Source organism: Homarus americanus, unplaced genomic scaffold (genome assembly GCF_018991925.1).
Source record: "Homarus americanus isolate GMGI-L3 unplaced genomic scaffold, GMGI_Hamer_2.0 scaffold13662, whole genome shotgun sequence".
Classification (NCBI taxonomy): Eukaryota; Metazoa; Arthropoda; class Malacostraca; order Decapoda; family Nephropidae; genus Homarus; species Homarus americanus.
The window spans coordinates 212,501-239,029 of NW_024747649.1; the positions used below are offsets into that span (position 1 = coordinate 212,501).

The 26,529-nt window shown below is 41.0% G+C and overlaps 2 protein-coding genes across 2 annotated transcripts in view; both read right to left on the reverse strand.

Annotated features, from left to right (window-relative positions):
- The window catches only part of LOC121879817 (probable glutamate receptor), a 46,299-nt gene extending 43,172 nt beyond the window's left edge, over positions 1-3,127 (reverse strand). The window contains exon 1 of the mRNA XM_042386610.1: positions 3,068-3,127. The gene's annotated coding sequence lies outside the window, so the exon portion shown is untranslated. The remainder of the gene's footprint in view (positions 1-3,067) is intronic.
- Positions 1-26,301, reverse strand: part of LOC121879814 — a gene marked incomplete at its 5' end in the record, with an annotated part of 30,426 nt that extends 4,125 nt beyond the window's left edge. The window contains 4 exons of the mRNA XM_042386607.1: positions 4,077-4,235; positions 5,017-5,146; positions 17,783-17,882; positions 26,121-26,301. Coding sequence (XP_042242541.1) covers positions 4,077-4,235; positions 5,017-5,146; positions 17,783-17,882; positions 26,121-26,301 — 570 coding nt within the window. The remainder of the gene's footprint in view (positions 1-4,076; positions 4,236-5,016; positions 5,147-17,782; positions 17,883-26,120) is intronic.
- Between the last annotated feature and the right edge of the window lie 228 nt (positions 26,302-26,529).

Here is a 26,529-nt window from a genome sequence, read left to right on the forward strand (position 1 = left end):
TATATATATATATATATATATATATTCATTATATATATATATATATATATATATATATTTATTTATTTATTGAATATATATATATATATATATATATATATATATATATATATATATATATATATATATATATATATATATATATATATATATATATATATATATATATATATATATATATATATATATATATATATATTCACAGCAAACAACGTAAATCCAGTGCCGAATGGGATACTCTTAATATTGTTATGACACAGACCTGCAGAGAGAACCTAGGCCAGACCAAACGAATACATCAGGACTGGTTTGATGAAAATGACATGGCAATTAAAGTAATCATCGATGATAAACGTGCTGCTTTTACTGACTGGCAGAACAACCCTCAGTCTCTGAACAAAGCTGATCCCTTCCGCAAGAAGAAAGGAATAGCCCAGCGAGAACTTTGCACTCTAAAGAACGACTGGCTTAAAATTGTAGCATGTGAAGCACAAAAATCAGCACAAGATGGGCACATTTTTCCTTTCCACATTTTATGGGCCAGTCACTCGTGGTGCAGCCCCACTTCGCTCATCTGACAGTAACCATATAATTAAAGACGAAGAAAGGCCTCCTTCAGCGCTGGAAAGAGCACTCGCATTCATTGGTCAACCGAAACACCGATGTAGATGTTCTGACTACCCAGCAGGTCACTCAGCATCCATAGCTGACCCACCTCACCTATCCTCTATCCCTGAATGAGGTAGCTACCGCCATCAAACAGATACAAAATAACAAAACCTCAGGGCCTGATGGAATCCCATCCGGGGAGTATAAGGCAGGGGGACCTCTGCTTACTAGCCGTCTCCACTCTCTCCTGGAGAATATATGGGAAAAGGAGGAAATCCCCCAAACTCTTAAAGAGGCCTCCATTGTCAATATTTATAAGAACAAGGGGGACCGGTCAGACTGTGGCAACTACCTTGGGATCTCGCTGCTCTCCGTAGCTCGCAAGATTACCGTTTGAGTCCTCCTAAACAGACTTCTTCCTGAGGCAGAAAACTTCCTCCCTGAATCTGAATGTGGTTTTAAACCATCACGTGGAACCACTGACATGATCTTTACTGCCCGCCAGATACAGGAAAAGTGAAGAGAACAGCATCGTGACCTGTACATGGCTTTCATCGACCTAACCAAGGCCTTCGACTCGGTCAACAGGGAAGCCCTCTGGTGGACCTCCAAACGTTTTGGCTGCCCACCAAAATTCATTGCCATTGTGAGGCAACTCCACGATGGCATGAACGGCAGTGTCCTGCACAACGGCACCCAGTCAGAGATCTTCCCCATCCAAACAGGGATTAAACAAGGGTGTGTACTGGTACCAACTCTTTTTTCCATCGTGTTGACTGCCTTCCTTACTCGTGCCAGTGCCAATTTAGCCAGCGGGGTGAACATCGAGTACTGGTGAAGGAGGGTCTTTTCAACATAAGACGACTCCAGGCAAGAACAAAGATGTCGGCAGCTTCCATTACTGAGCTTCAGTATGCACACGACCTTACCCTTGTTGCTCATACTGAACACGACCTACAGGAGATCCTGATCACCTATGCAGACGCACATGCACACTTCGGCCTTGAGGTGAATGAACGTAAGACTCAGATTTTCTTTCAACCTATCCCTTGTTCATACACACCTCCACTATCTATTCAGCTTAACAGTACTACCCTCTCTAATGTTGACCACTTTCGGTATCTCGGCTCCCACCTGTCCACCACCGCAAACATCGATGAAGCGATTCATCATCGGATCAGATGTACATCTCAAGCCTTGGGCGGACTCCAAAATCGTATCTTCAGCTGTAGGGAGCTGAAATTATTCACAAAGCTGCACGTATATCGAGCAGTGGTCCTGCCCACCCTGCTATATCGCAGTGAAACATGGGTCACATACAGGAGGCACCCCAAGGCACTTGAAAACTTTCACCAACGTAGTCTACGTTCCTTCCTCCTAGTTCGTTGGTAAGACAAGAGAACAGGTGCCAGTATTTTTGCTGACACCAACTGTAGGAGAATCGAGGCTCCCATTATCCATGAGCAACTACGTTGGACTGGCCATGTTACCTGCCAAAGCAGCTACTTTACAGTCACCTAACGAATAATAAACGTAACGCCGGCGGGCAATTGAAAAGGTATAAGGTTCGTCTTAAGATTAACCTGAAAATGTGCCAAATCGACCCCCTTACCTGGGAGTCGATTACTCCACATCGTAACGCTTTGAGGAGAACTACATGAGAACGTATCAATACATGTGCAACGAATGTGAACGACGTTGCGGGTCCCATATCAGCCTCTTTAGTCACCTCAAAACTCACTAATCTTGGTGACATCCTTAATAACTCGTCTCATTTTATCATGGCTGGATGATCGTCATACTCGATTCTGAGTGACAGCAAAGTAGTAGTAGTGGTGTGTGTGTATCATGTAGATTCACACTGGAAACGTAGAAAAGATTAATCTTGAAAAAAAAAACGTGAAAAGGGAAGCATTGAAATATACTGAAATGTCAATAAATATATTAAAGTAAATAAAGAATTTAAGAAATACACATATAGCCTATATACATCCACTTTTATAATAATTTACTTACAGTTAATCAATTAATGACTTTAAATCTTCTTTGTGAATGTTTATCAGTGGCTCGTATTACGTGTGAAGGATTAATAGAATATTGTGAGTAGTCTTCAATTTCGACTAATTATAATAGTTACAAAGGTATATTTTTATCAACGTTTTCTTTTTGAAGATAAAAATCGTCAATAAAGTTTATATCAAGATACTTATTTTCAGCTCCATGGACACAATATAAACGTCTTGTCCATACAAAAGCATCACACAGTATCGCTATAACCCTTAGTCCCTATATCTCCCTATAATTATTCTGTAATAACACCATTTAAAACTCTCAAAGCATTAAAAGCGCATTGTGGGGCTGTCTCAGGTCTTCGTCATTATCGTGGTAGTATAAAACAATGTGTGATAATATGTGCTACGGCTACATGTATGGAATGAAAATACAACAAAAATCTTACGAGTAACGTGAGATAGATTGAAGGTTGCCGCTGGAGAGTGTTGACACAGTGAAGTACAAGAGGGAAGTGACGCTCTGTTGGCCCGGACGAGGGTTTTGTTACAGGCCTCCTTTCATGGGAAAATGTCATTGGCCGTCGTCATCAAGAGCTCACACAATAGTCGGTTTACGATTGGAGGAAATCCTCTTGAACATTTGACCTGATTAGTGGAATCAATGTCGATGTGTTCTCTGTTACGTCTTTATTCAGAGAATGGAGCTCGTTTTTAGAAAGTTAACTACGAGGAACTAAAATCAATGAGAATTATAGATTGGCAGAGAGAATTCTACTTGACTCACAGATTTCATATTATAAATCAAATATGAGCTACAAACAGCATACTACTGGCACCTGCTCAATGCTTAAGGCAAAAATAATTGGTTTCGAAAGGACAGAAAATAATAGTTTGGAGACTAAAAGGGTTCCAAAAGTCGGTGCTTTGTCTGGGGTTTATTTACATTGGTTCTCAGTATAATTTTCTTCTTAGTACTTCAAGTTAATATATATATATATATATATATATATATATATATATATATATATATATATATATATATATATATATATATATATATATATATTTATTTATTTATTTATATATATATATATATCATCAGTCCATATAGCGCACGGACTTCCATATACAAACAATATCTCACTAGTCGAGAATCGAACACTGGACCTCTGTATGTGAGCAGGGATCTCTACTACCGCTCCACAAGGACAACAAAAGCAATCCTTGGCTTTGTTATGTTCCACACAAAGCCTGTTCATCGTGCTTGTTAAGCGCCGTGAGCCTCCATTGTGGATTGCCCGTGCCAACTATGTGGTCGGAGTAGCATTTTACCGAATCTAGCTATGAAACACGAATATTGATTATACGAGCAATTGGGTCCCTGGAGAGATATACAGCCTTAATGGATATGAAAAGACAGCCAAAACGATTAAAGTAGAGATCTGTGGTCGTCACCTCTGTAACAAGAAAAAGGCATTTTGACTGACTGATTGTATAGCGAGACAGGAATCGTGACGAGTGGTTCCGGGCCTGAAGACTGTGACTGGTGATGAGCTCATTACAGAGAACCAGAAGAGCCAGCGCGTGGCCACCCACTAACACCACAAACATACCCTGGATGTAGAAACAGAAGATAGACACTGTGACGAATAGTTTTAAATTAGATGCCGTAAGATTAGATATTATATATTAAGATCTGAGAAATTGAATATGTAATCACTGGCAATTTTGAAATTAGATATTGAGGATTTTCACACTGGAAATAAAAATCCACATATTACACAGTTAAGTTAAGTGGTTGTCAGTGAGGTTATGTTCAAGAATAATTCCTCTTTTTTTCTAAAAGCACACACACACACACACACACACAGCAAAGTCCCAACCATTGTAAAAAATTATCAATAACTTGTAATAAACCAGTGTATTCACACCCAGTCAATCTTACGTTTTGGACGGGCACTTTGTTGAAATGACCTGTAGTTTGAGCTTCTCCCCACCTAGTTATTATATATCATATTTGTATCACTTATGTTACTTGCATATTATTTGTAAATCAAGAGACCCATTCCCCAATTATGTAATTATATTTTCAGCCTTCCAGCTGCCATCCTCTTTCAATAAACCGCTAATTAATTATTATTATTAATAGTATTATTACACACACACACACACACACACACACACACACACACACACACACACACACACACACACACACACACACACGCACACACACACACACACACACACGCACACACACACACACACACACACACACACACATATATATATAAACGCTCACACAAACTACCTTCACTCACTGCCGTATTTTCACTATTACTGCAGTGAAGATGTTTTCTGTTATGGTACAGTGAAGGAAGTATTGACACTTTACCCAGAGGTTAGCGAGGGAGAGCGAGGTGCTGACGGTGATCTTGCTGGGAGGAGAAACACAGGAAGATATGTTGGGAACCATATATTTAAACCACTGGTTGTACAGTCCTGCTTCAGTCAGTGAGATGACCCTGGTGACAAAATATGCTAGAGTTAACAAAAGCATATAAAAGTTACACACACACACACACACACACACACTACTACTACTACTACTACCATACAGAAAAATTAGGTCAAATAAGAATGAGCCAAGGTGGATGACCAGAAAACTTAAACATGACATAGGAATAAAGAAAGGAATATATAAGAAATTAAAGGGAGGGGAAGAGCAGCTCAGAAATAGTTATAATAAACTATCTAGGAATGTTAAGAAAAATGTAAGGAAAGCAAAGAGAGACTATGAAATCAAAATAGCAAGAGAATCCAAGGCGAATCCCAAGGGATTTTTCCAGGTATATAGGACAAAGGTCAAGGACAAAGTTGGGCCTTTAAAGTCAGGGAGGGGAGAAGTGATAAATGGCAGTGTAGAAATAAGCAAAGCATTGAATAGCTACTTCTTATCACTTTTCACAGAAGAAATTTGCGATGAAATTCCAGAGGTGGAACTGATATTTAAGGGAAAGGAAGAAGAGAAATTAAAGAATATCACTATCAGAAAAGAGGATGTTCTAAAGAAGATAAATAAACTAAAGAAAACAAAATCCCCAGGGCCTGATGAAATTTTCCCTCGAGTCTTGAAAGAGTGTAGGGAACAGATTAGCAGACCCCTCGTAAACTTATTTACAAAATCATTAGACACTGGAGTTGTGCCAGACATGTGGAAACAGGCAAATGTAGTACCCATATTCAAAAAGGGAGACAGAGCATCAGCGTCAAATTACCGGCCGATCAGTTTGACGTTAGTAGTGGGGAAATTTCTTGAATCAATTATAGCAGATAGCATCCGATCGCATCTAGAGAAAAGCAAATTAATCTACGACTCTCAACATGGGTTTACAAAGGGAAAATCTTGTCTAAGAAATTCTGCTAACGTTTATTAGGAAAGTCTTCGAGGTAGTAGATAATGACGAAAATTACGATGTTATTTACTTAGACTTTAGCAAAGCATTTGACAGAGTACCGCATCAGAGGCTTCTGAGAAAAATTAAGGCTCATGGTATCGAGGGGAAAGTTTTAAATTGGATAAAATCATGGCTCACCGATAGAACGCAGAGGGTCAGCGTAGATGGTGTTAAATCTGAGTGGGGCCGTGTAACCAGTGGGGTTCCCCAGGGGTCCGTACTAGGCCCACTCTTGTTCATAATCAACATAAACGATCTAGATACTGGGATCAGCAGTGACATAAGCAAGTTTGAGGATGACACCAAAATAGGGCGGCAAATTAATTCAGGGCAGGATGCAAATGCATTACAGGAGGATCTAAATAAACTGCAGGGGTGGTCTGAAGAATGGCAAATGAAATTCAACACCAGCAAGTGCAGCGTACTTAATATTGGAAGAACAAATACTTATAATGTATACAGCCTTAACAACATTAACCTAGAGAAGTCGACTTGTGAAAGAGACCTAGGGGTACTTGTAAGCCCGGACCTACGGCCTAGAAAACAGTGCGTTAATGTTCGAAATAGGGCAAACAGAGTATTGGGTTTTATATCTAGGAGTGTAAGTAACAAGAGTGCAGAGGTCCTACTGCAACTATATCTTGCGCTAGTCAGGCCACACCTCGATTATGCGGTTCAGTTCTGGTGCCCCTATTATAGAATGGATATAAATTCACTAGAGTCGGTGCAGCGAAGAATGACAAAAATGATTCCGGGACTTAGAAACCTTCCATATCAGGATAGGCTAAAGAAACCTAACTTGCATTCCCTAGAAAGACGAAGAGTGAGGGGAGATATGATAGAAGTATTTAAGTGGGTGAAAGGAATCAATAAAGGGGATATAGATAAAGTTCTTATAATATCCGAGCAGGATTCAGCAACGTTCAAGTTGGATAAGTTTAGGTTTAGGAGGGAGATAGGAAGAAACTGGTTCACAAATAGGGTGGTGGACGAGTGGAACAAGCTTAGCAACTTTGTAGTAAGTGCGGGAACTCTGGAAAGTTTCAAAAGGAGGCTAGATAGATTCATTGATGATAGAGAGTAGTAGTAACTCTCGACAGGAGCTGCCATGCACAGGCCAACCGGCCTATTGCAGACTCCTTATTTTCTCATGTTCTTATGTACTACTACGTTGCTGTCACTCGGAATCGAGTATGACGATCATCCAGCTATGATACAATGATAAGAATTAGTAAGGATGTTACCTTCATTGGTGAGTTTTGACGTGACTAAAGAGGCCGATACGGGATCGGGGCGGAGGCAGCATCTTTCCGGCGTTGCCGCTTGTGTGCCTCGGTTTGCAGTCGGGCTAAATCGAGAGTGGTGCTCCTCCAAGCGTTACAATATGGAGTAATCGTCTCCCAGGTGAGGGGTTTAATTTGGCACCTTTTCAGGTTTGTCCTAAGACTATCCTTATACCTTTTCAGTTTTCCGCCGGCGTTACATTTACTATTCGTCAGGTGACTGTAAAGTAGCTGCTTTGGCAGTCTACTGTAGTCCATGGAGGTAACATGGCCAGTCCAGCGTAGTTGTTCATGGATAATGGTAGCCTCGATGCTCCTACATTTGGTGTCAGCAAGAATACTGGCATTTGTTTTCTTGTCTTCCCGGCAAACACAGAGGATGGAACGTACACTATGCTGGTGAAAGTTTTCAAGTGACCCATGTCTAGCTGCCATATAGAAGGGTGGGGAGGACCACTGCTCGATGTACGTGTAATTTCGTTGATGAAATCAGCTCCCTACAGCTGAAAACACGGTTTGTAGTCTGCCAAGTAGCTTGAAATGCACATTTGATCCGATGCTGAATCTCTTCATCGATGTACGCGGTGGTGGACAGGTGGGAGCCGAGATAAAGAAAGTGGGTAACAGTAGAGAGGGTAGTACCGTTTAGCTAGATGGATAGTGGCGGTGTGTCTGAACCTGGGGCAGGTTGAAAGAAAATCTGAGTCTTAAGTACATTCACTTCAAGGCCAAAGTGTACAAACGCATCTGCGTAGGTTGTTAAGGATCTCTTGTAGGTCGCGTTCAGTGTGACCAACAAGGGTGAGGTCGTTTGCATACTGAAGTTCAATAATGGAAGCTGCCAACTTCATTGTTCTTGCCTTGAGTTGTCTTATGTTGAAAATTCTCTTTAGCCGGTACTCAATTTACACCTCGCCGGCTAAATTGCCACTGGCACGAGTAAGGAAGGAACCCAAGAAATTGGAAAAGAGAGTTGATGCCAGTACACACCCTTGTTTAACCCCCGTTTGGATGGGGAAGAACTCAGATTGGGTGGTATAGTGCACGACACTGCCGTTCATGTCATCGTAGAGTTGCCTTACAATGGAGATGTATATTGGTGGGCTGAGGGTCCACCAGAGGGTTTCCTTGTTGACCGAGTCGAAAGCCTTGGTTAGGTCTATGAAAGCCATGTACAGGTCACGACGCTGTTCTATGCACTTTTCTGTATATGGCGGGCAGTACAGAACACGTCAGTGGTGCCACCTGATGGTCTAAAGCCACATTGAGATTCTAGGAGAAAGTTTTCTGCCGCAGGCAGAAGTCTGTTTCGGAGGAATCGAGCAATAATCTTGCCAGCTATGGACAGCTGCGAGATCCCGCGGTAGTTGCCACAGTCTGACCGGTCTCCTTTGTTCTTATAAATATTGACGATGGCGGAATCTTTAAGGGCTTGGGGGTTTCCTCCTTTTCCCATTAATTCTCCAGGAGAGAGTGGAGACGGCTAGTAAGCAGAGTTCCCCCTTGCTTTATAGACCTCAGTTGGGATTCCATCAACCCCTGAGGCTTTGTTATTTTTCATCTGTTTGATGGCAGTAGCTACCTCATCTGGGGATGGAGGATAGCTGAAGTAGATCAGCTCTGGATGCTTAGGGACCTGTTAGATAGTCAGGACACCCACATCGGTGTTTCGATTGAACATTGAATAATAGTCCTCTTTGCCACACTGGAGGATGCCGTCATCGTCTTTAATTAGGGAGTTACCGTCGGATGAGTGAAGGGGGGGGGGTCTGAGCCACGAGTGATTGGCCCATAAAATGCTTTTGTGAAATTAAAATATTTACGTATCCTGTGCTGGTCGGCAAATTTTTGTGTTTCACATGCTTTATTTTTAAACCAGTTGTTCTTTAGATTGCGAAGTTCGAGCTGGGCCTCTGCTTTCTTCTTACGAAAGGTGTCAGCTTTGGTCTGAGACTGAGGGCTGTTCTGCCAGTCAGTTAATGCAGCACGTTTATCATCGATGAGTATGTTGATATTTGGGTTATTTTCATCAAACCAGTCCTGGTGTTTTCTCCTGTTTTGTTGAGAGTCTCTCTGCAGGTTTTTATCATGACAGTGTCGAGAAAATCCCATTCGGCACTGGGATTTGGGTTATTTGTTGACTGGTTGTTTATAAGCCCATGTTCGAGGTGCTCTTTGAAATCATGTGGTACAACTGGATCCTCCAGATGCTTCGTGTTAAAACCTCTCCTGGAGGCTTGCTGCCTTCGCCGTTTTGGGGCGACTTGAAGTGATAGCATAGCTTTGACGAGCCGATGATCAGTGGTTGTAGCTAACCACCTAACATGTAACGGAAAGCAGTTAGAAGGCGATTTATCATTTAAACGGAGGGATACGTGGGTATCTGAAATTGACTTGTGTATCACGAAGGATGAATGTATAAAATTAATTGAAGAACTGGATGTGTGTCAGGATGTTGGAGGCTCCGACCACGCCCCACTCTACATCACGTTGATAAGCGACAACAAAAATCCTGTGTCAGCGGCCCGGCTGTTAGAGAGGTCATCAGCTTTAGGACATTCATACTACCGACTACCGACACAGCACAAATTATGGAAGAGTCTGTGTCATCAGGCAATTGACACTGAAGAGTTGGGGAGCGCATTACGGGACGTGGAACCACCCAACGTGACTGGTGGCGAAGACGTCGGCACAGCTATCTCAGAGGGATGTCACATCATTATGAACACAGCTAACAGGTTCGCCAAGCAACAACCAAGATATGGAAACGTGTGGGACGAGGCTCAACCGAGATGGAAAAGATTATTGGATGAAAATGATTGTAAATTGATTTTGAAATCAACTAATTGTAAAGGAAACATTTAATTATCTAATGAGGAACAACCTGATGATGAAAAATTTAAAAAACATTTCGGAAAACTTTTAAACCCAACGAACGTCCAAGACATAGGATTTGACGATGGTAAAGAGACTCTACATACCGGTATTAGATGACCCGTTTACAATTCAAGAATTGGACCTGGTTATTACAAGCATGAACAAACACAAGAGTTATAGTGGAATATGCCCAGGCATAATTAGTAAACTACCTGTATCATGGATATTGTTTATCTTGACATTATTTAATGTTGTGTTCACTGGCATATGGTATCCGATGATGTGGTGTTATAACAAACTGGTTGTTTTGTTTAAGTCTGGAAACATAATGATGTGTAATAACTATTTAGGAATTAGCGTAATGGATACTCTAGCAAAAATATATGATACGTTAATATTGAACAGACTTGGATTATGGTGTAATATAGATAAATGTCAACCCGGTGCACAAAAAAGTAGAGGATGTATTGAACAGATTATTGCTTTAAGGTTATTATGTGATTATACCCTACTGTTCATAAAAAAAGTTATGTTATATGTGTTATTTATAGATTTTAGTAAAGCTTATGACAGAGTCCTCGTAGGAAGCTAAGAGATCACCTTAAGAGTTCAGGATGTGGAAAAGTAATGTTAAAAGCGATAAAGTTCATGACGTATATTTGTGCAAAAAATGTATTAAAAGCAGCAACAGTTGATGCGTCTATCGGCGTCCGCCAGGGAGCTCCGACGAGCTGTTTATTGTTTATTATATACAGTATATTGATCATATGATAAACATTATAAAGGGAGCAATTGCCACAGACGGTTTCTTGGGTAACTTTTATGGGTTACTAGTGATGGATGATGCTGTAATACTGGCAACAAATAGGGAGATGTGTAAAAAGAAACTCAGCATAGTATTACAATATTATAAAGACTATGGAATGGTGATAAATGAAAAGAAAACTATTTATTTGTGGTAAAAGGCCAAGAAAGAGATAAACTTTGTCTGATGACAGAGGGAATTGAGGTGAGCTATACCCCGAGGTACTTGTACCTCGGGGCTTGGTTCACCGACTCTGGAAAAATGGATAGTGTACTGTCTTTGGACCAGATAGCAAGTGAAGCCACGTCAATAAGTTTTCCATTTTTTTGTGCAGCCAACACACAAATGCCATTTGTATACAAGATAAAAGTATTTGATTCTGCATTAACGTCATCATTATTGTACGGTTCTGAGTCGTGGCTGACCAATAACTTGAAAGGATTGGAAAGGCAATATAATAAACTGGTCAAGTGCTTGTTAGGCGTGAGGAAAAACACGAGTATGAATCTGTGCATGATCGAGTCAGGTATTCCCCCAGTGCAAGACATTATCGCAAAAAGGAGATGCAAATTTATGAAATCAAAACATGAGATAATGGACATGGAAAAACCTCTTCATTTTGTATATGATTTATGTAGGATAGCAAATACCCCAGGATTTAGATTCATGGCGACAGCAATAACCTGAGACTGCAACACAAACCCATTAGACAAAGTGGTGAATCTGGTAACGGAGAGGTCAGCTGGCGCTACAAAATTTGCTACATACCTAACCGATTTGAACCCTTTTATGATAGTGCAAGAGGAATACTTAAATAAGAAATTTATCCCGGATTTTCAGCGCGAGTCGTTCGCCAGGCTGAGACTAATGTCACACAACCTTAAAGTAGAGACAGGCAGGTGGAGTCGTACACCAGCAGAGTTGAGGTTATGTCAGTGCGACGACAGTCATGTACAGTCTCGTTCAAGATTCTTCGAACACTGCTGGAGACAGCTGGCAACTCATGGCCGTTTGTTTACTATAGTACGCAGTATAATATAATACGAAACAGCAAAGCCCAGCCATTAATTTAGCAACGGGGAACTAAGTAACCAATCACCGATCACTTTTACATTTATTCTTAATTTTTACGACGTACTATAGTAGACAAACGGCCTTCAGTTGCCAGCTGTCTCCAGCAGTGTTCGAAGAATTTTGAACGAGACTGAACAAAGTGAACGACATATATAGTTAAGTTTGAAAGTGCCCTTTACATGTTATGTTTTGATTTAAAATATTTTGTTGGAGAAATGTATTTTTAATTCTTTGTATATATTTACCATGTATTGTATTTATACTTTTGTCAATAAACTACTAACTAGTCAATAAGATGCCAGTGTTTGGATCATGGGTGTTGCCACAAACCCTCGAACTTGTCGGCCTCTCTAAAAAAGGTATTGGTGATAGTGAGGTTGTCTGCAGCACACTTGCTGAGGAGGGGTAGACCGCTGGAATTACCCCTGCCTAGTCCATTTCTCCCTATGGTTCCCTGCCAAATATCAACATCTCTGCCAACTCTGGCATTGAAGTCACAAAGGAACACCAATTTATCTTCTCTGGGTATAGAGGTTAGCACTGTCGAGCTCGGCGTAAATAACATCCTTGAAGCCATTCTCTGCATCCAGTGTTGGGCCATATGCACAGATGAAAAAGGCATGACTTGAGTGATTAAGTGGGACTCGGAGCGTCAAGAGGCGCTCGTTGATCCCAATAGGCAATTCAGTTAGTCTGTGTAGGATGCGTTGGCGGATGGCAAAGCCAACTCCATAAATGCTGTTTCTCTCTGAAGCAGGCTTACCCTTCTAGAAGAAAGTATAACCAGACCTGGAACTTTTGCCAAGGCAGCAAGGGACATGTTCGCGGCCAACAACCTGCCAAACATGGAATTCCCAAACGATGTGCCTTCTACCAAAATTTTCAACTTAATATACAAACCAGAGAACACTGCAAATCAAGAACCATCGACTCAACAACAGACTATCTCAGACATACCACCCGAGCCAGCAAGCGAGGAGGAAACGATGGATGACGAAAACGAAGATGAAACCACCACAATAACAGAACAAGCCGCCAGAGTCAGCACCCCAAAAAAGAATCAAGCAGGAACTATGGCACCACCACCACCTTCACCCAGAAAGACCACGGAGACCAAAGACCTAGGGTATGAAACTGGTCTACGATTTTTCTCCACTACAGCTCCCCCCATAGTCTCAGCAGAAAGACTGTTGGCAGAAATAAGGCAAGGCAAGATAAATTACACATACTCAGACAAAACCTAGATGACACACATATTGAAACAGTAATCAAGAGAGGAAGAATGGCGCAAACCAGCTCTAGGCACCAGCCTTCAAAGTAAACAAACGTAAAATAATCCAACACAATGTTTTAGCATGGATCCCACAGAGAGTAAGCGAACTATATAACACCTACTGTAAGATAGAGCCAATATTATCCTCATAAATTCGCATGGTAAGAAAAACTCAGAAAATATAAAAATATTTAACTACATAGTCTACCAAAAAACAACCAAGACACACAACATGATGGAATAGCCATAGCCATCAAACGAAACATACAACACAAGATACACGACTCATTTCAAGAAAACTTTCTGGCGATCGAAATTAACTGCCTAACAGGACCTATTATAATCGGCACCTGTTACCTCCCTCCGAGAAGACCCATATTCCCCACGACACCGCGTCTTGGGGCACCAGGATAACAACGCCGTATGGCAGATCTCAAACACATTACAGTACTAAGTCACGGCAACGCAATACACCTTAGCCCGGAATTCCCAACATACATCAGAGCAGGTCACATCGGACATCCAGACTTAGTACTAACAAACAGCATCACCATCTTAACCTGCAAATGGAACGCGGCCCAATAACCACAAGTGACCATCTCCCTATCGTAGCCACACTCTCCTCGTCGCCAATACAGATCCCTGCCAGGATGACCAGGATGAGATACAGCTACAGCCGGTCCAACTGGGAGGAATTCCAAAAGGAGTTAAGCAATCACCAAATCACCCAACTAAACATAAACACAGGTCCCAAATAGACAACACACTTGAGATATGGTACGAAAACGTGATCCAAGCAATGGAACACCACATACCCACGATCACTCACCGTACATTACCACACCCACACTACTCACATCAATCAAGAATTGTAGAGACACAATTTAGTAATTTAAGTTCATCATAAAACAAGGATGGTCGCTAGAATACAGAAGACAATAAAACACCATACAAGAACAACTAAGAAACATGTCCAAAGAAGCATACGTGAATAACTGGGAGAAACTAATAACAGACACAGAAACAAATTACCACAACCCGAAAGAATTCTGGCTGAAAATTAAACACCTACTGGGAATCTCCAGCAACGAACCAAACTACATTCTAAACAGCAACCAAATCAAATTAACTGAACCCAAAGAACAAGAACCTGAATTCAGGATATATTGGAGCAAAATATTTCACATAAGCCAGGAAGACAACCTGAACTTCTGTTTAAACACCGAGCGACAAGTAACCAATCACATGACTCACACCACCCACATCTGGCAACCAAGTCCCAACATAGACATAAACACTCTCGATAATTTATTGTCACTAATCAGACCAATCACCGTGAACGAAATTCACAAAACATTAAACATTTTCAAGAACAAGGCCCCAGGTGTCAGTAAAATAAACAAACCCATACTCCAGCATCTACCACTCAACATGATACTCCAACTCAGAAACATTTTTAATGCATCATGCGCCTCTGGTTACTTCCTAAGGAAATTTAAAATAGCAAGCATCAGACTTATACCAAAACAAGGTAAATCCCCCACACAAGTATCAAATTACAGACCAATCTCTCTTCTAGAAACACCCGGAAAAGTCCTAGAAAAATAATTAACCACCGACTGAGAATACACTTCGAACTTGAAGTGAAGTACAACCCCAGGCAGCACGGATTTAGAAAACACAGAGGAACCCATACAGCCTTAGCCCTAATTTACGAAAACATAGCAAACGCAATGCACAACAGGGATCAATGTGACTTAGTATTAAGGGACGTAGCAACAGCATTCGACAAGGTCTGGCACCGAGGGCTCAAATACAAAATTACCACCCAAGAACTTCTCAACAACTTTACTTCCTTTCTTTGTAACTTCCTCGACAACAGAGGCCAAAATTATCATTAGTAGCCACATAGGCCCAAGCATCAAGTTATACAGCGGAGTACCACAGGGAAGTAACCTCTCGCCAACACTCTACACAAAATACACGGCGGACATGCCATCTCCTACACACGGAGAATACATGGTAGCTTATGCTGATGACGTCACCCAAATCATCTGACATCCAGGCAAGGGCAAACAGATGATGGCACGAAAGACAGCCCACGCCATCGAGCAAATCAACGAATATGAAAAAAAAAGTGGAAAATCCAAACCAATACACAGAAACTAAAGATAATACACATTGCCAAAATATACCCAGCACCAATCACAGTCAACAACGAACCTATACAATACTCCAACGAAGGCAAAATTCTGGGACTCACAATAACAAGAACAGGCATAGCAAAACACATAACACAACGCAAAATGCTTGCCCAATCACAACTTACAAAACAACGAAGATTTAGCAAAATGGACACCAAAATTCAACTACACCTATTCAAAGCACTTTTCCGCCCCCACCTAGAGTATCCACTCAGCAGGATCAGCAAAACCAACCAACTTAAACTTCAATCAGTACAAAACAAAGCTATCCGTATAGCATCAAAGCAACTCCCGCCATACACCACCAAAATACAAGAACTTCACGAATTATACAATATCGAACCACTGAACACACGTACATACAGCCAAGCCCAGAGAATCTGGAGCAAACTTGAAGAGTTGTAGGAACCAGTCTTCTCCCAGTTAAAAGAAGAAGTAACTATTAAAACACACAGCTGGTGGCCCAAGAGCCTCCATGCTGACATAGTAGAACAAGACCCACTTTACACATATATGTGAACAAATAACACCACCATCTAACAAACATAAATTAACACACATTACACTAATGAATACCTAGCTAGCTTAGCTCTTCCCTCCCCTCCACCTGCCTCCCTTGAGCGGGCAGGCGTCTGCTGTGTGTGGCCACCACCCCAACCTATCAACTCGTCTCGGCTAGGTGGACAGCCCACCTGCTATCACCTCCTACTACTTTACTTCCCGTTTCTATGCTTTACTTCTCTCTCTCCTCTCCTCTTCCAGGGCAAAGTTATTTGCCACTTTACTCCATTATCATCATCATCATCTTCCGTTCTGTGAGTTGACCCTCGTCTGGGAACCGGGACTCACTAATGACTGCTACGTCGATGTTATACCTAGCCAGCTCTTTCGCCATAAAGGCGGTTCTTCTTTCAGGAAGCTTATTTATGCCAGTCTCCAGATGGCTCCTAACGTTCCATGCAGCGACAAAAAAAGGTTGGATAGTTTGTTTTTGTTTGGGTCTGTGATTTTGATTGTGTTTTTGACCGCATACAGATGACCTTACTGGGTGCTGTTGCCCAGTCAATTTTATTCTTTTTTAGGCAGTCTATGTTTAGGCTACCTTTTCTAGCCCCCTCCCCATGTGGGGTGAGCACAGTGGCTCCTCGAAAGGGCTGCTCAGTCGCACAGACAGGACCGGATTGCACTGCTGCCTAGATCCTAGTGCATAAACGACCATCTTATCTGTACTGCCCATGCGCAGAGTTGGGACTAGAGACTCTCGGCAGTCATCTCTGCCTGTCCCCGTCGCCATTCGTCCGTCGCCATAGAATTTTTAGGGGTGTAGGGGTTTTGATGACGGGACGTATGTTGAGCTGGATGACGGTTGCGAGTGAGTTGATTAGGTGAGGCAGGAGCGCAGGCAGCAACCACACATCTTGGCTCTCCCTTTTTCTGATGCAGTGGTGTACGTGTTGCAACGACTGGGGAGAGGGAGAATAGTAATGGACTGCAGATTGCCCAGTTTGTTGGATTTCGCCTTAGTGGCCTGTCTATCAGGCATTGTCTTCGTCCGCCGGTGAAGTCGTTTTGTTCCCATGGTGGTCACCTCCTCCGCCTACACCGCCATGTAGGAGCTCTGTAAGCATGTCGGCCTAATGCGGGGCTCCACCACAGATGTTTCGTTTGGGGTTTACTCCTGTAGACTTATACCTACCAAGGTTAATCCGCAAGGCAGCGGGGCAATGGTTGGTAGGCGCCAGGACGTGTCCACATATACGTGGGCCTATGCGCCGTCCCTCTGGGGTCCACTGCTACTTCGAGGTCCCTTGCTGGTCTAGCCTGGGCCCACGAGGAACCCAGTTACCGTGAGTTGCCACAAGGAGGCACATCAGGAGTCTTGAGGATGACGAAGCTGTGTACTGGCAGGGGAAGACTTATACAAGTTGCTTCCTTGTTCGCCACGAGAGCTAGCCAGCGGTGGTAACTAAAAGCGAGAGGAAGCAAACAGTGCTTGCACCTTAACACTAACATAATGCTTCGACACTAGACGCATTTCACTACCCTGTGTTACACACAGACACACACACACACACACAGTGTGTGTGTGTGTGTGTGTGTGTGTTTCTCCTTATTTCACCTCTTTCTCTCTCCCTCACCAATAATAATGTTATAATTAAGATCACTAATAAACAGCAGCAAACTTACCTCTTACTTATAGCTGGGACAAGAGGGTTGTTCTTCTGCCCTATAGTGGATAACAAAATTGGCAAAAACCTCTCTCTAGACGAGTAAAAGTCACATCTCCCTGTTGAGTCAATAAGTGAAAATTATATATATAAGTATATATATATATATGTATATATATATATATATATATATATATATATATATATATATATATATATATATATATATATATATATATATATATATATCGATAAAAACACACAGGAAAAGGGAAGCAATGGAGCACCTTAGCTTTTGTCTTTATAAACTTGGGAAAATATTGAAAGACCCAGTATTATTTTTTTTAACGTTATTCAACTTAAAAACATGACGGAAATAAAATAGTAAAAGTATTACTGAATCAAAAAAATGGGAACACTATCTAAAATGCATAAATCAAAATAGCTATTAAATAACCGAGTTATACCTAGTGGAGGCTGAGTTTATCAACATATTTGTTTTGTGTTGAAAGGTTGACATGTTTTCATTTTCAGATATATTATAAGAATGATATATCATAGAGCTCACCATTTGTTGTAGGCATATCATTGACGGTTATTGACAAGAGAACATCTCTTTTTACAGATTGAGTCATGATGGATAAAGAGGAGCTCAGGTGTGTATTGTGCCAGATATCCATATCTTCAGACCAGCTAAGATCTAAACTAACACAGAAGGGTTGTGATGGCATCAACAAAGCAAGTGAGGCAAGGCATGATGTCATTTGCGCTATTCCTGGGCAATATGTTCACCAGGACTGTCGCAGAGTTCAAATTAACCCTCATTGTATAGAAAAATCCAATCGTAAGATGGCTTATGATTCTTCAACTTCAACTAGTGAGAAACCAACTCTGAGATCCTCAATGGGAACGTTTGAATATGCTGCACAGTGCCTCTTGTGGACTCAGAGATCCTCGACAAGGCAAGAATCCAGAACTAAAACTTATTCCAATCAGGACATTTGATTTTCAGAACAGTATTCTAGAATCGTGCAAAAAAAGGAATGCTGAGTGGTCACGTGTAGTTCAAGGAAGAATCGAATTTATCCATGACCTACATGCTGCGGATTCTGTGTACCACAAGACATGCAGCACTAATTTCAGAACTGACAGACTTATTCCACTCAAATTACAGCAGGATGAAGATACATCTGCAAAACGAGTGAAAGAGGGAAGACCACAAGATGTATTACACGCTGAAGCCTTCCGAAATGTAATCCAGTACTTGGAATGTAATGATGAAAAAACCTTTATAAATGACCTTGTAGAGAAAATGGCAGAGTTTTTGTCAGACACACAAGCCCCACCATACAGTGCAACTTATATGGTAAGCCAAATGTGTCACTTTGTGGGGCAATGCAACAAATATATTGCAAGAGTTCAATTCTCATTCAATGGAGATGAACACTCAACAAGAAAAGGATCTTATCATTAAAACTGCTGCCAGACTAATAAAAAATTACATAAAGATGTTAGAACAAGAGGCTGATATGCATCCTTCATGTACATAAATGGCTTCACGTGAAGTTGCTTTTAAGTTCTTACCAAAATCCCTCCAATTACTTCTTAATGATATGTTTATTGGTGGGAACAGCAAGACGAAGATAGCACCAATCATACAAGTGATGGTACAGGCCACTCGACGTCGTGTCATACTATCCCCACTACACCTTGGACTTGGCATTCAGCTCCATCATCATTTTGGCTCAAAGTTCCTCATTGACACTCTTCATAAAAATGGATTCACCTGCAGCTACAAGGAAATCACCAAGTATGAACGCAGTGCAGCTGTAACTCAGGGTATGAAAATCCCTTATATGTCAAAGGATAAGATACAATACATAGCTGATAGTGTAGATCACAATATTCGAACAATCGTTGGACATAATACTTTCCATGGAATGGGCATCATGGCCACAGTGTCCCCAGGCACAGTGAGCACAACAACAGTTCCCAGAGTGAAAGTAACCATTGGAGAAATTGCTTCCATTGGTCGCATCAATATACACCACTTCTTGCCTGCAGTTGAAGGTATTCACCAAATGAAGTATGAAAATTTACCAGAGTATGACACAGACTATCTCACAGACTATCTCTGTTTTGGGATATATCACTCAGTCTTAAAGCACGAAGACCCTCTTGGTCTGGTATGATGCAGATGATCAACAAAGAGGACAATCGCCCTGGCAAATCATCCATGTTATTCTTACCAATGTTAGACATAAATCCTGGTGACACAACTTGTATACAGTATATTCCACAATGAATTATGTGAGGGAACATGCTACCCGTCTCAATGCTACGCTCTTCCTCACATTTGATCCGGCACTTATGATACAAGAAAGCCGTCATTCTGAAAATGTCATTAGAATTATTTTGTTGCGCCTTGAAGGCCTCCATACTCAAATGAGCTACCTTGGTTGCATTAGTAGAGTGTGTCAATTTAGGGGGTGAACTGGCTAAATTGAAAATCGAGTAATTTAGTAGCAATTTATTGTAGTCTTTAAGCATGCAAAACAATATTCTGGCATAAATTTTTTTTTATAATAAGTCCTACCTACATCAAATGGATTTTTAAATGTACATATTTGTGAATTTATAACATAACCAGCGTTTGCACACATGTTACTGTTTCAAGTTTCAAATTATTATATTTTATTATCCGTAGTCTATTTGAAAGTAACCAATGCCTTCATACTCTCTTTGCTTTGGTTTCTTGTCATCAGTAGTCTGCTTGCTATTTGTGCTTTGATGTAACCTTCTCGCCTCTCGTGGCTGTAAACATGGCCCGCTGCTTCTGTGACCATTTTCACACATCTCTCCACACTTTGAGTGTGGGAAGGCCACTTCGGCACCTGCATTGGAGTCTCTTTAAGGTTTCTCAATTCTTGGCTAGTTAGACTTGTTGTCAATGGTGGCTCTAAGACTTCCAAACTCAAGTCAACCAATTCTGACAATTTGGTGGCATTGACGTTTATTGGGGGAACTTTTCTTGAATGAAACGAACAGTCTCCCAACTGGTCGTCATCTATTAGCGTTCCTCTAATCTTTAGAATGACTTCTACAGCCTCGGTTCGGAGATTGGTACATTGACTGCAAAGCATTGCTTGCAAAACTGCTTCTGATCGAGCATACCAAGCGGACCTTCTTGCCACAGGTAACACGATGTCCCTCACTACCTTCCTCTGTGTTCTTACTAGCTGCAATTGAAACAAAAGGTGATTGGGCCTCTTTATGTCTAAACTTGAGATTAGCAAACAAAAATGAATTGAAATAACCCTCACCTACATCAATTATACCTTAAAGTTTCAAATATCAGTATTTCAACAAATTAATGAGATTTGATTAGAATTATTCACTTGATATTAACTAATCTCATGTAAGCATATGGATTATGGAGTATTTTATGGTTCTATATCTTGTGTACAATATGCATGTCAGAACATGAACATGAACAGGCTCTCCGTGTGGGACAGTTTAATTCTTGTTTTGACTTGTACCAAGCGTGAGGATAAGGCGCCCGGCTCACTCTCCTTCTAGATATCATAGACGGTGGTTTGCTCTCATTGCACTTGCACCTACTCTACCAGACGAATTCTACATTTTAATTATTGTAAGTAGGGCATATTGATTGTCGCAGTTACTTATATCATTGTATAAAACATTATGTTCTAAGAAATTATTATGTTATTTCTGTTACAGCATTTTTGATAAACAATTTGATATTTTTTGAAACAACAATTGAATTATGAAACATTGAAATATTTTTCTATTTGTCAGATAGTGTGAAGATGTCAAAATTGAAGACAAGAAGTCAGTTGTCAACCCACTTGAGCCTGCTAGTTGGTAAAGGGAAGGAGCTTCCTGTATCAGAACTTCCAACAGTGAGAGACATGCTAAGATTAGGGTTACTCCTTCGAGAAAAAAATGCAAAGGACAGAAGGAACTATACAGATAAAGAACTCATAAATGACATGATAGTCCCTCTTCTGCATCAATGGACAAAAGCTAATGCACTATTCAAACCACCTGTGATTAATCAGTGTCGAACTATTGAGCTAAAACTAACGAAATTATGGCACAAAGCAGTTGAAACATCACTTGGTAAAGGAAACTTGGCCAGGAAAAATGAATTTCTGCACACACTTGATACTCTGTTTGACATTTTGACCTGCAAGTGCTCCATACAATTATGTTCTGAATCCAACTGTTCTCACTCAGGTAAGAGAGAAAATAATTCCCACATTGATTGTGGTTGTCCTCGTGAAAAGAAGATCCCTGTTTTAGAGCTTGAATTTATAAAGGCACAGAGGACAAAGGCAGAAGGCCAAGGAAGTATGCAAATGGGTTCAATAGATTATTCAGAAACAAAGAAGCAGATTGCTAATGCCAAGAAGAGAGAACAAATCCGAGAGAGGGAACAAAAGAAGAAAATGAAGAGTGAAGAAGCCATCCAAAGAGAGGAAGAGCTGTGTCAAGATGTTTATCACTTCTTTGATAGTTCTTCTGATGAACAGGAAGCAACATCAGATGATAGTTCCAAAGAGCCATCTGAACCTTTACCAAAGAAAATGAAATACAACACAAGAAATATTTCAAACATTGCTTTAGCTAGTATTCGCCACCATGCTGGACTTCGTGAGGCTGCAGAAATTGCAACTGCCGCTTGGATAGATGCAGGCCTCATCAGCCGAGAGGATGTATCTTTGGTGATAGATCATAATAAAATTAGAAGAGCACAAGAAAAAATAATGAAGGAAATATCTGATCAGCATGAAAAAGATTTAAGCGAGGGAGGGCTCTCCTGTCTTTTGTTTGATGGAAGAATAGATGACACAAAAGTTTTGCTAGAAGTAGAGGGAGTGAACAGAAAGTTTCCAGGTCTCATCAAAGAAGAACACTACTCTGTCTGTTCTGAGCCTGGTGGTCGGTTTTTGTTTCACTTTGCTCCCGAAACTGAAGTAGAAGGGAAGAAACATGCAGAGGTCATTGCTGATCATATTTTATGTTGGGTTCAGGAGAGAGGACTTGGCAGTTCACTGCAGGCTGTTGGTGGAGATTCAACTGCAGTGAACACCGGATGGCAGGGGGGTGTAATGACGCATTTAGAGAAAAAACTAGGAAGAAGACTTGTTTGGATTGTATGTGATTTACATACAGGCGAGCTACCTCTTCGTCATCTCATCCAGGAACTTGATGGTCCTACAAAGAGCAACAACAAGTGGTCAGGTCCCCTTGGCATCATGCTGGATGAAGCAACACAACTAGAAATAAATACAACCTTTCCAAAGGTCGAAGTTGGCCCTCCCCTTCCGGCGTTGTCTGAAGGAGTCATCAAAGATCTCAGCACAGATCAATCCTATGCTTATCGTATTGCCCAAGCAATAAGATCAGGAGAAGTGCCTCAGTCATTGGCTCTCTTGGAGATTGGACCTGTCAGTCACAGCCGTTGGTTAACTACAGCTCTTCGTTTCTGCAGGATTTGGATTTCCAAACACGAATTGAAGGGCAAAGTGCTGAAGAATTTGAGGTTAATTGTTGAATTTATTATTGGAGTTTATCTTCCCCAGTGGTTTAGTGTGAAACTTAATCCTATGTGGGTGGATGGGCCCAATCACCTTTTGTTTCAATTGCAGCTAGTAAGAACACAGAGGAAGGTAGTGAGGGACATCGTGTTACCTGTGGCAAGAAGGTCCGCTTGGTATGCTCGATCAGAAGCAGTTTTGCAAGCAATGCTTTGCAGTCAATGTACCAATCTCCGAACCGAGGCTGTAGAAGTCATTCTAAAGATTAGAGGAACGCTAATAGATGACGACCAGTTGGGAGACTGTTCGTTTCATTCAAGAAAAGTTCCCCAATAAACGTCAATGCCACCAAATTGTCAGAATTGGTTGACTTGAGTTTGGAAGTCTTAGAGCCACCATTGACAACAAGTCTAACTAGCCAAGAATTGAGAAACCTTAAAGAGACTCCAATGCAGGTGCCGAAGTGGCCTTCCCACACTCAAAGTGTGGAGAGATGTGTGAAAATGGTCACAGAAGCAGCGGGCCATGTTTACAGCCACGAGAGGCGAGAAGGTTACATCAAAGCACAAATAGCAAGCAGACTACTGATGACAAGAAACCAAAGCAAAGAGAGTATGAAGGCATTGGTTACTTTCAAATAGACTACGGATAATAAAATATAATAAATTGAAACTTGAAACAGTAACATGTGTGCAAACGCTGGTTATGTTATAAATTCACAAATATGTACATTTAAAAATCCATTTGATGTAGGTAGGACTTATTATAAAAAAAAATTTATGCCAGAATATTGTTTTGCATGCTTAAAGACTACAATAAATTGCTACCAAATTACTCGATTTTCAATTTAGCCAGTTCACCCCCTAAATTGACACCCTAATATGTAGTGATGATGGATGTTGTTATATGCAGTGATGATGGGTGGTGTTATATGTAGTTATGATGGATGGTGTTATATGTAGTGATGATGTGGATGGTGTTATATGTAGTGATGATGGATGATGATATATGTAGTGATGATGGATGGTTTTATATGTAGTGATGATGGGTGGTGATATATGTAGTGATGATTAGACAATAAAATAATAACAGTTTCATGCTAAAAAAATATACTTTGCTGTACCGTTGTAGTGGAACTTACATACACCGTTAATGAACTAATGATGGAAGAAGAAGTTTTGGGGACTGAACAGTGAGACAATGTGGAGCCTCCCGGAGGGTGGCGTCCTACCGTGGCCTAACGAATGTTGATACAGTAATCGACCAGGACGAAGCAGTCCAGTACCCTGCAGAATTCCTTAATTCTTTGGAACCCGTTGAAATGCCTCCTCACCACCTCACTCTCAAGATTGGAACTCCTATAATGCTCTTAAGAAATCTTGAACCACCAATCCTCTGCAATGGCACAAGACTGGTGGTGAAGAACATGATGCCACATGTACTGGAAGCTACAATACTGACAGGAAAAGCTAAAGGAGAGGACGTTTTTATACCAAGGATACCTCTCATCACCACTGACCTGCCATTTGAGTTCAAGCGACTTCAATTCCCGGTTAAAGTAGGCTTTGCCATGACCATCTACAAAAGCCAGGGACAGAGTCTAAAGATGGTTGGCCTAAACCTGGTGTTTCCTTGCTTCTCTCATGGACAGTTCTATGTTGGATGCTCCAGAGTGGGAACTGGCAAAAATCTGTACATTCGTGCTGCTAATGGCAAAACCTAAAAAGTGGTCTACCTTAATGCACTACAGTGAGACAAAGTGGAGCCTCCCGGAGGTGTATATATACAGAGGAGGGTGAGACCAGGTCCACAATGGTCAAGTAATGACCCTACTAATCTTTAAATAGCACACAACGGTTGGGGGTCAGGTCAGATGGTCAGGTGACCCGGCCTTCTCACCTGGTTACAAATCTTCTTAATTACAAAATTGTCTGTTTTACTTAGGCCAGACAGGTAAAGATCTTGCAACTAGAATTAAACAACACAAATACAGTGTTAGGACAGGCCAGGAATCCAATGCTCTGTTTGTTCATTTGAGGGATAACAAGCATTGCATTGACTGGGATAATGCCTCCTCAATATTACCTTGTAATTCAATTGATAGTAGGAACATCATAGAATCTAGTCTTATTAAACATACCGAAGCATTCAACATGAATTTGAGTAACGGCATGTACAAGCTGGACAATTTTGTAATTAAGAAGATTTGTGATCAGGTGAGAAGGCCGGGTCACTTGACCATCTGACCTGACCACCAACCGTTGTGTGCTATTTAAAGATTAGTAGGGTCATTACCTAATACCTGACCATTGTGGACCTGGTCTCACCCTCCTCTGTATATATACACCTTGATTTGTATTACTCTCTCTAGTCTGTACTCACCCCTGAAGATGTGAATTACACGAAAGCGCTTGGGAACTTCGTGTTTCTTCTTTCCTTGTGGTTATCAGCATATACCTAGATCACGCGCACCTACAGTGATTTACTTGCATATATATATATATATATATATATATATATATATATATATATATATATATATATATATATATATATATATATATATATATATATATATATATATATATATATATATGTTGATAAAAAAGATTGAAAAAACTACGGTGTATTCTTGAACATAAGGTAAATAGCCAATATTTTCTCAGTATTATACCAAATGGTTTTTCTGGACCTTTGAGAACCAGTTGGTTGAATACGACAAACTGGTTGGGACGTACTCTTAACTCTAGTGGATGCTAACACAAGTTCTCAATATAGTATAGCGTTGAGTACCTGTGTAAGAGAAGTACTGGGCAATTATCATGTTTATGACTATCTCCAGGTCCATGATGACGTGGTCACCGCGCCTCACCAATGTGTCGATAGCTTGTGGAAATTGCGACAATAACTTGTACTTGATCCTGCCCTCAGCCTCCTTTTCTGCAATCTCGCGGAAGATGCCAGACTCCACAGACTGGGAATGATCGTGATATACAAGTATAGTATTCTTGAAAGCCTACACCGGGATAACACGTGCCAGTTATGTGGTTCTAGTAGCATTTTACAGATTCCAGTTAGAAAGCACGAACCCTGTTCACACGTAGAGTTCCCGAGTTCGATTCCTAATTATTGAGGTATTGTTTGTACAGAATACTTAAGTCTGTGTATATATGGACTCTTGGGGCATATTGGTAGCCTCGCG